This window comes from Coturnix japonica, chromosome 1 (assembly GCF_054131305.1).
Source record: "Coturnix japonica strain WE chromosome 1, WE-NBRP24, whole genome shotgun sequence".
In the NCBI taxonomy this organism is placed as follows: Eukaryota; Metazoa; Chordata; class Aves; order Galliformes; family Phasianidae; genus Coturnix; species Coturnix japonica.
Window position 1 is genome coordinate 172,264,127 of NC_140663.1, and position 15,740 is coordinate 172,279,866.

General features: G+C 37.4%; 1 protein-coding gene across 47 annotated transcripts in view; it reads right to left on the bottom strand.

Moving 5' to 3' along the window:
• Positions 1-15,740, bottom strand: part of DLG2 (discs large MAGUK scaffold protein 2) — a 959,079-nt gene that overhangs the window by 38,016 nt on the left and 905,323 nt on the right. For all 47 annotated transcript variants that reach the window (XR_014942266.1, XM_085536516.1, XM_085536515.1 and 44 more), the window contains 2 exons: positions 13,361-13,537; positions 1,499-1,574 (listed from right to left, as the gene is read on the bottom strand). Coding sequence is in view for 46 of the 47 variants with exons in the window: in XM_085536516.1 (XP_085392642.1) it covers positions 1,499-1,574; positions 13,361-13,537 (253 nt within the window). In the remaining variant the exon portion in view is untranslated. The remainder of the gene's footprint in view (positions 1-1,498; positions 1,575-13,360; positions 13,538-15,740) is intronic.

Genomic DNA, 15,740 nt, shown 5'->3' on the forward strand with positions numbered 1-15,740 from the left:
GGAATCAAGAGGTAATTAAATTCTTGACAGACTCACTTGAAAAAGGACCATTAGTTATATGAATGAATTATTCCCCTGAGGCTTTGATTACATACAGGAAATAGGCATTTAACAAGTGATTTCACTGGCAATATAGAGCATATTATCTCCCCAAATAAATGGCAAAGTTAATTTACTGGCTTGCAGAGAGTGGCCATTTCAAATTTAAAAAATGTAGAACTGATTCCTTAAGAAACACAGAGAGATTAAGATTTCACAATGCTGTTTATTGAGCATTTTATACCAAGCTGAACTCTGATTCTACATAATAAATGAAACTAGAAAACTTGTTTCAATCAGTGCAACTATTCTGCTTTTGCAGTGAACTCAATAATTGTTTGGTATGGCAGTAAGAGGAGTATTTGCAGCTCTGAATTATTATTTTGCTGGCATGCAGAAGCTTGGTACCCTCTGCAATAGGAATCGTGTTGCAACAAGAGGAACTTCTCACGCTGTTAATCTGTTATAGGTTGAAGTAAAAAACAAAACAAAACACAGGATAATCTAGGGCAAAGGAAGTATTTTAATTTCCATTAAAAAGGTAAAATGAAGTAAGAAAATGTTAAGAATGAGAATTTTATGTGGGCAGGGGACCTCAAGAACTGCAGGTCTGAAAGGGATCTGTTCAATCACTCCTTTGCCCTTTTGCTACCCCCTACCTATGACTTTGTCATCTCGTCCTGCAGTTTTGGCACTTCCATGTGTTTTCTAAAGCCAAATGGGACTTTCTTTGCTGGTGGCTTCAGCCAAATTCTTGTTTTCCTCACTGAAACTCTCACTTGTAAATCCATGCACATTAACTGGACTGTTTTCAAAAGCAAATCCCTGCAAAACTGATGCCAAATATTCACTACAGCTGCAAATGTGTAGGTATTTCTCATGTTCAGACTCTTGCCAGACACACAGCAGTGTGTAAAGTGTTGGGCATCAGAGCCATGAGCACCACAGATGGTTGTACGCAGTAAACTAATGCTGCAGAATGACAGCAGCAGAAATACTGCTCTGGCTGCATAGCGCTGGTGGAAGGGAACTTGAAGATTTGGTTCTGGCTGGCCCATTGTGAAACACACCCGTGTTCAATGTCTGTCACAACTGTCAAAGCAGTTAGTCCCCAGATCTAAAATTTCCATCCAGAACTTTAATATTCAACCTTTCATTTGAGATGTAACACCTTTCCAAATCAGGGAGTTTACATTTCTTTCTCTGTTCCATTAAACAGATAACAATGTGCACTGTTTTTTAAAGTATTTTCTTCTCTAGCATCATTTAACTAAAACTGCATCTTCCAATTAGGAGGCATTGTCAGTCAGTATTATTCTGAAAAGAATAATGATTTAGAAGATCATCGTATTATACCCCTGTATGCTCAACATTCCTTAAGCTGCTGAAATTTCACCTACTTGTAAACATACAAAATGATTAAAAAGTGAAACTTCAAAAAGTTTCATTATTTACATACCCCTTTTGCATCAATGACACCAGGCTTTGCATTGAACTTCACTGTCTTCAAACGGGCGCGTTCCTTCCTTTCCACTCTGTGGAAAACAAAAATAAAGAGCCACATGTTGGTTGGAGCAGTATTTCTGTGATCCATTTGATACTTAATCTGCTATGATCACCTGTGGTACATGAAGTGAACATTAAAAGCAAATTTTAACAAATAGTAAGAGATGTCAGGTCACCTCCTTAGCCAGTCACAGAATCAGAGAATCATCAAGGTTGGTAAAGACCACAGAGATCATCTAGTCTAACCACCAGACCACCAGCACCATGCTCTCTTGGCACCATGCCCCTCATGAGCAGCACTTTGCTGGTAAACACAGGTCTGGCCCCAAAGAGCCTTGGTTTTCTTACATCAGCTGAACAGTGCTTCCTCCCAGCAACCATGAAAACTAAAGAGACAAAGTTTCACCTGATGAGTTAAAAAGTAAGACTTGAAGTTGTTGGACAGAGTAATCTTAGAACCTCTCTCTCCTTTTACCCCATTTTCCATCTGCTTCCAATGCCACCTATTACTGCCTTAACCACAGCTAAAAAGTAATCCAGTAATAAGGGTGATTAATTTTTAGTGATATTAATGAATTGATTAGCTGGCTGAGATGGTCAGATAAACACTGCAGCTGGTCTGACCAGAGCAGACTGGAAGAGGATGCTCCCCTCCTTATGTTTCAGAGCAAACTTTGTCTTGATTCTCAAAAAAACACCAGCAAAAAACAGAATCCACCACACCCAGGAAGATAGTTTGACCACAGCTTTGCAAAGCCCCTTTTATGTATTTAAAACTTTTCACTGTTTAAACACAAAGTTCTTCAAACCTGTCTTTACCAATGTCACAGGTTTTTTAAAGGTCTTGCCCTTAGCTCGCTCTGCAGAGTGAATGCTGGTTCACTGAAGTAATTTTGAGCGTGCTGTGCCTGGAACCTTTCTGTTGCTGATTTTTGAAATGAATTCTAAATTTGTCTTCTGAAGGGTGGAGGTATGCTATTTCTTACCATATTCAAGTGCAGAAAAGCTTGCTTCAGGTATTGCTTATTTAAAACTACAGTTTTTTTCCCAAATGAGCTATCTGAGGAGAGATACAAATGCTCCAGGGCAGAATAACTATTTTCAGCCACCCTAAAATGCTGTGAAAGAGGTGGGTGGTCTTTTTTTTAAACTATTATCTCCATGGAAGCAGCATGGAAATATATATATATATATTTCTGATTTATTTCAGCCAAGTGGGTGGATTCTGAAGACAAATATGTGCAGGTACTCAGAACCAAATAGTGTAGCCGTGTAAGAAAAGAACACAACTGATGTCTTTCAGTTTCTTTGGTCTATTTCCAGTTTGGTACCAGGAACTGACCACTCATCAATAGATGGATACATTGGATGAGTGTATCTTCAACATCAATTTAATGCAAATGAATCTATTGTCAAGAATTGAGAGAGTTGCACAGATGAACCAAACTGCAGAAATAGACAGCAAGGACGACATTTGTTTTGAGAGCTCTCTCATGGCCTGAGCTGAGAAATGAGAGCAGACAGCCCATAAGTGCATACCTCATGGGACTAAAGAGCCCAAACTGCACTGTGGTATCACACAACTTCCCTCAGCCTGCTCCATTCTGGTAATTCTGTTTTTAAAGGAAGCTGAAATGCTCCAAAGAAAAGCCTCAACAATTATTTGATCCCAGTAGCCACTGCTTCAATAAATACATTTTGGGAAAGAAGTTGCTACTTTGTATTTGCAGAACCTTCGCTGTGAGAAAATGATGAGTTCTCTTTAGGAGAGAATTATCTTAAGAGAGAAAATATTCACTGGCAATGAGTTAGAGCCTGGCAAATTCAGATTAAGAAAAACACAATGTTTACTTTTTAATGGCTAAGAAATTTAGCCATTAAAATAGCACAAAAGAGGTGTATCTGGCATCCACATCTTTGAATCTTGACTGGAAAAACACAAGTTCCAGACACCATTGTAGTGGAAAAAAGACACACAAGGTAGGCTTATAAAGGAGATCAGTATTCCTTTTATGTCCCTAAATATAATGGATCAATATCATGAGTTTCCATTATTTGGTGAATGGGCATGATTTTAAAAAATGTTTGTAAACATTAAAATCTATCAGCACAGGGAGATATGTGCACTTAAAGTTTTACCTGTAGGAGAATGATACAGCAGATTTTGAAAGTTCATCCCAACTACAAGATTTACATAGGGTGTATATTTAATCTTTTAACACAATCTGCTTGAATAAAAGCACAAGTAACTCTAAAAATGATCTGAGAAAGGGTGAGCTCTCTCCTAAATGCAATCAAACTCCATGAAAGCCATGAGCAGAGAGAGAAATCTACTGCAAAGGAAATCTACTGAAAGGAAAAGCTATTCTTATTGTTACCTTGACTAGTGCAGTAATTACTATAAAGATAATACTACCTTTGCAAAATTATCTACAGGATCTATTGGCCAACTCACCTATAATTGAAACAGTAACACTATTTGTCTAGGATTATAAGTTCTTTACTAGAAGAGTGGTTAGGTCCTGGAACAGGCTGCCCAGTGAGGTTGTGGATGCCCCGTCCTTGGAGGTGTTCAAGGCCAGGTTGGACGGGGCCCTGGGCAACCTGATCTAGTAAAGGTGTATGTTTTGGTGGCCCTGCCAGGCAGGGGGGTTGGAACTACATGATCCTTGAGGTCCCTTCCAACCCGGGTCATTCTGTGATTCTGTGATTCTGTGATTCTGTGATTATGAATTTCTCTAGGAAATCTAAGTCCAGTCCTGTAAAGCTAGCTTGTAACAGCTCAATGTAATATTTTTATTAGACAATAAATATCATCTGAAGAGAAAAATGAGGTTTATTACACCCTCCAAATTGGACCAAATGTATCTCTTTTTGTAATTTTCACAGTGTTCCACAAACAGTATTCAAATACATTCTCTTAAACCTCTTAGTTTTTAAGTCTGGATAGTAAGATTACTTAGTTTTTGGTATATATATGTTTTTAAATACAAACTCTATTCTTTTGATAGAAAAATAATTAGCACAACGTTTCCTTCTGTCTGAGTGTGCTTATATATTTCCTACTGAAACACAGTGAATGGTGGTTACTATAGCTACAGTTCAAATTTAGAATAAATGCATTTCTCTGTATGTGTGTAATATTCACATGGAAACAGCTCAAATGCAGCTTTTAAATTAAATCTGTGTTATTAAAACCACATGAACAGCTTTAAACTCAAACTAGCAGATGAAGTCCCCTGATAACATTAAGATAACAGTAAGAAATGAAGACTCGAAGCTGTATAATTGCCTAAATAGGATGGATGCCTTCTGAGAAAATAACTACCTCAAATGAACACAGTATTCAATTTATTAATCTGTGTTAACATTTAAACTCATCCCAATCCTTTCTAACTTCCTAAGACATCTGCTTTTAACTTTATTTCTCTTTCACTGCATAAAGAAAGTTGAAAATTAACCTTGATGAGTGGACCTTATTTATGGAATCCTTCATAACTGAATTAGCAGTGATGGTGTGAATGGCTGAACTCTACATGCAGAGAAGACAAGATGAGGAATGACAGAAAAATTCTACATTGCTTTGAGTAGTCCATTAAAAACATCATTAAGTGCCATTAATCCTCCAGGCAAATGTATCAACAGCATTCATACATGCTTATAATGCCTACTGAATACTACAAGCATTTCATAATCCACACTTTTGTTGTAGAAAGAAAGCACAGAGATTTGTCCTTCATTATGATTTTTCCAACATTTTCTACAAGTCATTTCAGCTATTATTTAGTTGAACCTAAAACTTCCAAGCTGAAATTTTATGCATCTCAGAGTAAACACAATATTGCTGCTGCCCAAAGTGTCATTGAAATGGGTTAATTGTTGGAAAAAGGCTCAGATAAAATAGATGGTTGTGCCCAGGATTCTCCTAAAGCACTTTTGCTCAGGTGCTTTACTGCCTTCATAGAATCACAGAGTCATAGGAACTTAGAATGACTTGTTGGTTTGGAAGGGGCCATAAAGCTCATCCAGTTCCAACCGCCTTCCATGAGCTGGGTTGACCCCCAGCAGCTCAGGCTGCCCAGGACCGCATCCAGCCTGGCTAACATATCCACAGATGGGACTCCACAGCCTCTCTGGGCAGCCTGTGCCAGGGCCTCACTATAGGAATAAGTTCATTTATTGGGTAAAGGACATGAAGTATGACAGGAGGTTGCTCTGGTATCAGGAGTACACTTCTCTGCTTTCTAAAGAAATTGTCTCATCCACATGTCTGAAAAGCTTTGTTTCATTGTGTGCTCTGAAGAATTCTGATAAAATTTTGTTCTCTAAAGATTTTGTCTTTGTTGAGAGACCGCAGTGTTGATTGCATTGAACTGAATTTGTTTCTTTAATTTCTCCTTACAGCTACTGGGTCTTTTTTTTTTTTTTTTTTCAGAGAGCCAAAAAGTGACTGAAAAAATTTGGGGATCATGAAAAAAAATTAAATATCAGTTTTTTTTTAATGTATCTTTTTGTATTTGTATTCATTTGATAAAGCTCTTAGAAATACTTCTTAGAAAATATTTAAAAGAAACACTACTTTGAGCACTTTTAGCATGTATCTTCAGTTTTGCAATTGCTACATTTTAACAAAAAAAATAATCACGACCTTCCTTATTACCAAGACAAAGTGGTGTTAGGCGCAAAGAGTTTTTCACAGCAGCTAACATTGTGAATGCCTATAATAAGAAAAAGAGTGTATGTTCTTCATACTCCTCCATTCCTCTGGCTGCTAGAAAAATCACCACCCCTTAGGCAACACTTTGAACAATCGTCAGAGGAAACCACTTTTAAAGGAAGAAATGTTTCATTTAGAATTGTATCCATTTATTATTTATTATTGCTGCATGAAATAGGATTATAAACCGATTGTGCAAAAGATTAACTGAAGGGGAACAGTTCCCATCTGCCAAATTATGCAAAGACTCAACTGCAACCAAGGATTGCCTAATATACACATTAATCTCATGCCCCTTTCTAATTATAAATCTGCTCAGTACAGTTATGCCTAAGAGTTAGAGGAAAACACAGGTACAATTTCCAAAACTACTTCACGGCTCAAGCCTCATTTGCAAAAATTCTGAGGGTCACTGAGGCTGAATGAGCTTTCAAGAGTGTTCAAAGACATCCAGCATTCAAATAATAGAAGTGTAGCACCATAGAATCATAAAATCATAGGTGTTGGAAGTGACCTTTGGAGATCATCAAGCCCAACCCCATGCTAAAACAGGTTCCCTGCAGTAGGTTGAGCATGAGAGCATTTAGGTGTCCTCCTTCACAGGAGGAGACTCCACAGCCTCTCTGGGAAGCCTGTTCCTGTGTTCTGTCACTCTCACAATGACTTCCTATGTTTCTGCTTGTGCCCATTACCCCTTGTCCTGTTGCTGAACATCACTGAAAAGAGCCTATCCCCATCCATTTGACTCCCACACTTTAGATAATTATAAACATTCATGGGATCACCTCTCAACCTTCTCCAAATGTGACTTTGGAACTGAAAACCTCTGAGCCCCAAGGGGAGACAACCTCATCAAGCACAAATAATGTGGATTTCATGTCCCACTTTCCACCTGCTCTCCAAGTGTAGTTCCCTGAAGAACACTACAGTGTAGAGAAAAATGGTCTAAGGTGAACTGAGATTTGGGACAGCACGAGTACATTTTTTGTAGTCACTTTCTACAGTGATGCTCATTCATAACAAGTTTCCCCCTGGACCTTAGCAGGGGAGAAAAACTTACCAGCTGTCTCAGGTTATCTCATCACTACTTGCGCATCTGCAGGGAGAGTTTGCTCTCAAGAGGAGGTAAATTCTTGAGGAGTAAAAATTGTAAAGAATAGCATCACTGTCTGTTGTATCTACCCTCACTTTTGGGGCATCTGCACTCAGAGAAGGATGTATATTTCTGCTTTATCTGCCTGGGCCATTGTGTGATGGACAGAGTAACTGCCTCATAGGGATGAACTCATTTCCACCTGGGTTCCCAGCTTTGCCATCTGTCTTGGTAGTAAATATTTCGCAGCATTTTTTTTTCAAAAATGATCAAGATTCATTCTCCCTTTTCCAAGTATGGCCAAAGGAGTGGAGAAGACTTCAGTGTTTCCTCACTAGCAAATTCAAAACTTTAGCTCTTTTGGTTTCATTTTTCTTCTGAAGAATGAGAACATATTATTATAATGAAACATCTAAAGGCATAGTAATATCTCACCATTATTCTGTTTCTTGAAAATGGGTTATTGGGATTCTTCAAAATGAGACTTTCAGCTCTTTGTTGTGCACTGAAAACAAGAAGTTGCATACAGCTCATCCAGACATGAACCGTGAAACCCCACTGTTGGTGGTTAATGGATCGCTAGGAATTTTGTCGGTGCCTTTGTAAAAGCACCGATCAGTCTTCTCAGTTGAGATGTAAAATATCAAGTGAGACATGCTTTAATCTTTCACAACTGATTAATCACTGATGTAGAGCAGGGATGCAAATAAGAAACTGGTGTCTGGAATAAAGATGGTTATAGTAACCTAATTTGCATGGATTTGGCACTGATGCATTCTGCAGAACTAAAACAATTTTCAAATCCAGCATGAGAACTGTAGAGAGTTATCACATAGAAGAATGCAACTAAAAATGGATTCTTGAAAGAACTTGCTATATTTTACATCTTTGCTAATGTGCTTCTTCATGTCTTGATTCCAGGATATTCACTTAAAGTTTGTTGTGTCTGCAACAAACATACATTTGTTCTATTCCATCGTGTGAAACATAGCAGACAATGCAGGTCACTATTTGTAGTCCAAATATGCTGAATCAGTGCACAGTTTTCCATTGCTTCTTTTCTTTGTACTGTTTAGCTTTGCTTTCAGTTTCAGTGTACAAATAAGCTCTAATTCTCTAGATTATATTTGAGTATTCCTGAAGTGGTATTTTTTTTTTTGCAACAGAACATGTATTTTTCACTAGGAGAAAGCATGCTCTTGTAGATCTCCTCCTTCACTTAGGAAAGCCACTTGCAGCTGAGCACTTGGTCAATATTTTATGAAAATGGTAAACCTACTTCTCATAAAACTGTTGAACAACCTTATTCTGTTTAAAAGCTAGGGGCTGTTTTCCTTTTTTCCCATCGTTGTTAGAAGACAGCAAGAGAATTATAAGTACACATACATACCAATTTTACTCCATATATATATATATACTCCATATATATATATATACTCCATATATATATATATACTCCATATATATATATATATGGAGTAAAATTGGTGTGTATGTATATATATATCCATTAGGTTAGTAAGTGTAGTCAGGAACTTATTTTAGACAAAGCTTACAAGATCATGCCATGTAAAAAAGTTTTATCATCTAAGGATTAAAGTCTTAAGGGATATTTAGAAAGGTGGACAGTTTGTAGGAGACCATTAAAAATAAAATTCACTTGAGTGGATAAACATGCCCTTCTGCCAAGCTGAGCAGAATAACAAATCTGAACTGGCTTTTTGCCCACGGGGACTTCTGTGCTGAGGAAAGCTCTTGTTCCTTGTCCTTAAAAATGCTTGCAAAACATTGTTTTTTAATGTTTTTTCCTCCCATTTTTTTTCTCAAAGGAAAGTGTGGTTACATGTGTTTATTGCAAGAATGCTGTCCATTTGATAACACAACTGCATGGTGCTGTCGTGCACATTTATTTGGTATATAACAGAGATACGAGTTACATAACTTTTTTCAGCTACCTGAAAATAGAAAGCTTGGAGTGATGTACAAATGGTTTTGTTCTGTAGACAACAGAAGGATTATGTGAATGATTTAGTGTAATGGGACCAAATCCTTGGTGCCTACAGAGTAAGTAAATGTAGAAGTAGGAAGAATTTAGGCTGGGCTATGCTATGCTTTTTGTTGATTGACCTTTCTGATGTAAGAACTTCCATTGGGAGGAAGTCTTAGAAATAGACTGCTCTGCCCGCTACTGCCTGCTATGGGAACTTGAGCACATTTACTTAACCTGAAAAGGGAAAAAAAAATTATTGTGATATACATGTAGAAATTAAATCTAATTCTAAATTGATACATCTAAATGTAATAAAAATCCAATGTAAATCCGATTCTACTGGCCATTCTAATATAAAACTGTAATTTTTTATGATTGGCAAGTAATTAGTTAAATGTAGTACTCAAATAGGACCATAGGCTGCTGAGACAGTGGTATGAGACTTGAAGGTATGCCACAGCACCTGCGAGATCTTCTTTGGCACAAGAACTGTTTCCTGCTATCACCATAGGCATTACTTGGATAAGTCTTTGTGGTGGATGTGGAATCAGGATTAATTTGGCCTGTTAAGTTCATTTATTAATACAGTATTACAACAACTAGTTGTTTAGTGTTAAAACACAGCTTAAGTGGTTTACAGCTTCTTCTGCTGGAGTCCTATTGTTGCCAACATCAGTATGACCCAGAATCATAACACTTTCATAGCAATGTATTTGGTTTCTACCTCAGTTCCATGGTGCAGAACAGCAAATACACACAAATGTCCATAATAAATGGACAAAATGTTGTCTCCAGATGAAGAAAGGGTTGCAGCAATACTATAGCACTGAAGGATATTTAGATCCCTCATTGGAATCACCACCTGAACGATCTCTGAGATTTAGTCCTTGCACAGATCAACAGAGAAACACAAGGCTATTGTTGTTTCTGCATGCTGTCTCTTTCAGAAACACTCCTTTAGCTGCCATGCTGCTTTCCAAAACTCCCTCTGAAAGTTTGACTTTATAATTTAACAGTCAACAAGGCATCAAGTCCACACATTGACAGCAGCACTGAAATCTAAAGGCAAATATCTTTCAAACCCTATTGAATCACTAAGAGACAAAGGCTGGTAATACACACAACATCCTGGCAAGAATAGTGAGTGGCAGCTCCCCTGCAATTATAAATTATGATTTCTCCTGCTGTATTACATACATCATAGAGAAGAAAAAGAGTCTGGAGTCTTAATTTATTATGCAAAATTTCTCTTATCAGCTCATGCTGCAATGTCATTGTTTGAAGGTTTCTCTTTGAAACAGTGTTAAAATTAAAGCTAAGAGCAAATGCTTGGAAAGCAATTACCACTACACAGTGCCTTAAATAATATATTGTATATGTTATGGTTTTATGTGCATTTATACATATATATCTGTATGCACATCTATATACATACTAAAATGGAACTGAAGAGGTAAGTGGCTTTCAGAGCCGTTCCACTTATGAAAAATGCAGGGATTATATATTAGCTGTTGTTGGACTAGAGAGGGAGCAAACCAGAATGCTAAAAGACCCATTCTGGCACTAATAATCCCTAGATTAGTACAGCCTCCCCCTGACCTAAGGTGTAAGTAGTTGTTGCAGTCTTACCACTTCTTATCAAAGATGTCCAGTTACATATAATGTAATGCTTATAGAAATAGTCCCATATAAACTACAAGACATATAACAGCAGCCTGGAGAAACCTGCTTACATGACGTCTACATTCGGTCAGATGAATGAATTCAAGGACTACTCTTGGATCGAGCCTCTCATACTCAATAACCAACGCATGTAGAGGAAATTCAACTCTGAATTAGTATATTCTGGCAAGTCTGATGAGTTTTATCATATATAGCTCAGCTCACTGCACACTGATTGCTCATCCTCACCCTGGGTGGTGTAAATGACCACATAAATTGCTGGCAAGAGCTTATTGGACTCAGTGGCCAGAATCCACAGGAAGTCATATTCACTTTTCAGTTCATTGGCAAAAATACCCTTGTATAACAGAAAACTCTTATGAAACAACAGCAACGTCCGTGCTCAGGTGTATCACATCACTATATTACTGCAGACAGGAAATCAGATGCCATTGATTTTTCCAGGCTGCTGAGATTCACTAGTGAAGAATCAGGATGACAAGCAGAGAGCATGGTAACTAGACCTGAATTTTTTCAGATTTCGGCCTTTTATTTTTAGACTCAAACCAATCTATTTTAATCTTTCTCTTCTTTGTTTCTTTCTTTCTTTTTTTTTTTTTCTTTTCTTTTTTTTTTCTTTTTTTTTTTCCCTCTCAGTATTTCTAAGTCACATTTTTTCTCCAAGCCATATCATATGTCTGACCTTGACTGGAAAGCCTCTGTTTTTGGTCCTTCTTGAAAGCAGCACTGTGCAGCTAATACAATAATCTGCTTGCATCCACTCCATTTTATAGAAGATACAACTCCACATCTGAAACAGTTGCTTTGCTTTGTCATTCTTTCCCCCAAAGGTATTTTATTATGCTTGACAGTTATTTATAGCATTTCATAGTATTCATCACACTGTGTGAACTTTGTGCACTATCTCTCTAAGTAGTAATTGAACAGACTTTCCCCTTTTCCCATTTGTGATCCAATCATGTCATCACAACAGTAGTTGCTGTAGCAATTAACAGTAGTCAAGCATTTCCTTTTCAATTTCTAGAGATTATATATGTTTGTTTAATGGGCATATTTACCCATCTTAAAGATTATAATGTACCTTTTATTTCTGTCCATTATACAACTAAAAAATTGCCTTTTTCTGAAAATTCTAGTGGTTGCTATTCAAACATGGTGACGATTAGAGAAAATAAGGTCCTTGCAGGGCTCACATCAATAAGGTTTTTGAAGGCCTTTCCATTCACTTTTATGTAATTTAGAACAAGGGATAACATGAGCTCTACTGGCACCTGGGCCAGCTCCCCTTGAAATGCTAGCAGGTGCTCTGTAAACCACCAGACGTCCCATTTTCCCATTATTTAAAATGGGCATGATCATTTTTATATTAATGCTAAAGCTGAAATAGCTAGGAATAGAAAGTTTATATGCAGTATGGGAGCAGTGCTGCAAGAGAGGAATTCAGTGTGGTTTGACAGATTTCATTTTCCTCCCACTCTTTCAGTTCTTGACCTTTCTATAGCAACTATAAACAAAGGCACAAAATAATACTTATTTGTGCCATAGTCCTGATACTATCAGAGACCTGTGGCCAATTTTACAAAAGCACCCAAACAGAATAAACAATAGAAACAAAGGGTAAGTCTCAGACATCTATTTTCTCCCTTCTAGTCTGCATGAATCCATCACAGCTAAAGAAGGATTTAGATCTAGCTTGGAGAATAGATAAAAGTGCCTTCATTTACATTACATGAAAAACATACTACAATATTGATTATCTGTCAGTTTCCAGACAGGCAGAGATTAAATTAACAGATTTTGAAGTCAAAGAGGATCATTATGTAATTTAGCTTTGTTCTTTACATCACACAAGCTCAGCCATTTAATTCTATTACTCTCAGAAGGGAAAGATGTACAGCCTTGTCTTGAAAATGTCAAGACATTCATCACATCCCTCAGCAGTTTGATGTAATGGCTAATCACCCTGACATTAAAACATGTGCTCTACCTCAAATTTGGAGTTAATTCCCAGACTCAGGTTCTGGTTTTTCTTTTTGTGCTGCAGTTCTTTATTAGATGGTGCTCTCGCTTTGTCTCCCATCCTGCCTTTCTCTGTGAAGATGTCATCCATTATAATCAAGTTACCATTTCAGTGTCTTTTCAATACAGTTAAACAGCCTAAACTCTTTAAATACCACAGTGAAAACTATATCATCCAGCTTGTGAAATAATGACTGCAGGATTTTCCTCTACTTCCCTGTTTTTACAGTAGATTGACGCAAGATGTTTTTGTAATAAAATGAAGTATTTTAACACACAGCCAAGGAGGCAGGAAAGAGGAAGCAGCACTCACCTCCTCTTGCTGGGTATAACTCCCATCTCCTCACTGTCTCCCTCCAGAGTGACCCGCCTCGCCTGCCACCATTCATCGTCCGAGGCATTGATGACATGAAGGATGTCTCCATACTTAAAACTGAGTCCTTGGCTTGGGAGGCCACTGTCTTTGCTTTTGTCATAGTCAAACATAGCTCTACAAAAAGAAGTAAAAATATGAAGACAGCTGATTATATCAGTCTAGGAAACATATACTTGAGAACAATTCATCGAAGTTTGTGTTCCAGGTAACCAGTTCTCCTCTTCAAAGGGAAAGGTCTCTGTTGGAGGAAAACTTTCCACTTTGAAGGTAATATTTGTGGAATGCATTTGGTTTAAGAGAAATTGAACACTGAAATACTATTCCACTCAACAAAAATGATCATCATTTCAGAATCTCCAGAAAACCACCAGTTTCTCTGTCCACATCCAGTCTCCCAGTGCTGCACCAGCTGCTCATGTAGCTCTTGCTGCTTGCTTTGATGTCAGTGAGGTTTTTTGTCAGTTTATAGTGGACCTCTGCTTTGAGTGTACCTACGCAAATATCCTACAAATAGAGCATAGAATAATATATGTATGATGATACCATATCCAGAAAGGTCCTGCATGTGAATCCCAGCAAGGCTGTACATGAGTGGAGGTGGTGAGATGAAATTATCTTGCTAAATCCTCGATCTTGGCTAGGAGATGTGTGGGAATATTTTTCCCATACAAAACATAGTTTAAAGATCATGCTTGACAAGAACTGATGTTTATTTTCCCATAGGGAAATTCCAATAGGGCAAATAATATGATTATAATCCTAACTACAGAAAGGCTAGATGAGTAAAATACCAAGAGGGACATAATGAGTTCTACGCTTTTATTGAAAGAAATAAAGTTGAGGTAATCTCTTTGCTTGTAAACACTTCTATGAGAAGGATCTGATATAATTAATTGCTGTGCATTATAATCTAATTGAAAAGAATGATAATAACAACTTTATGGGTAGATTTAAAACACTCTCCCCTCATAATGAGGAGGTCTTAAAAAAAAGAAGTTATTGGAGTTGTAACTATGCAACCAAAAGGTCTCATAATCACTCATTCTGCATGAAGTGTTTGGTTCACGAAGAGAAAAAATGCTATTTGGAATATGCCTTGTTTTAAAGAGTTTATAGTCTATCTATTTCAGAAAAGCTCAGATAAATCCCTTCTGAGAGGAGGAAGACAATAACTAATCCTGTTTAATCCATGAGCTTCCAGGATGAGCCTGGAAGTAGTTGTGCCTTTCTTGGCAAATGCACTCAAGTGGAAGTAAAATCTGGAAATTTTTAGTGGCTTAGTAGTGGAAATCCTTCAAAAAATGTGGCTATATCTTAGTAAAAATTGACCTTTATTAAGGATTCTTATCAGTAGCAGGTCATCTGTTGCTTTCTCAAAGAAAGCTTTCTATGATGACAGATAATGAAGAGGCATTTAAATTCAGAGGCAGCTAATTATTGGCAGCCACCACTCCTTAACAAATTAATAACAATCAGTCTCTGAAGAGAAGAGAGTGCATGTACACACAGGCTTACAGAACATCATCCTGCTGGTATTGACCTTAACAGTATGTATTGCCCTGAATTTTATCGCTGTATTAAACAGTTATCACCTGAGAAATTCAGTGAGTAATTGTGTGCCTTGCCATGAAAGCCTGTCAGCATCTCTAAAGTCTGACCGCAGAGTTGGCTACCATGATGAATATTGCAGTTTTGGATCTACGCACCATTTAATCACTCAAAACAAATGACAGTATCTGCTCTTGCAGAAAATGCACAAGACTGTCACCTCCCAGCAGTACACTTCATGCCAAATTAGAAATACTCAATATTTTGAAAGCTCTAAGATAGAGGCTGTGTTTGAAAAGCTAAGGAGGAGAAAGAACTGAGGGCAATCTTTTCCTTGAACAGATACTTTCACCACAGAGCAGAACTTAACAGCTCAGAATGCCATCCTGTTAGTTGACATTAACAATGAATGCAGAATGTAATGTTTGGCACTGACTTACTTTGATTGGAGTAATCTTGTGCAACAGTAATTAAATGAAGTTTGAAAAAGATGAGAATTTTTGAGCACACTTTTCAGTGAATGAAGGATTCTTGAATGCATGCTCTACGTATGTTGATTACTCCTTTACTAAATGAAAATGATACAAGAGCTGATTCTTCCCTAAACATTTCAAATTAAGAACCAGGTTTAAGTTTATAACTGCTTCTAAGCCTTCATAACATTTCTGGTCCATAGTCATTTTTTTCTATGACAAAGGAAATCAGTTTAAATTATTTTATTTTAGAGCAACTACCAATGTTGCTGTGAGGCCACATAGGCATCGGAGAT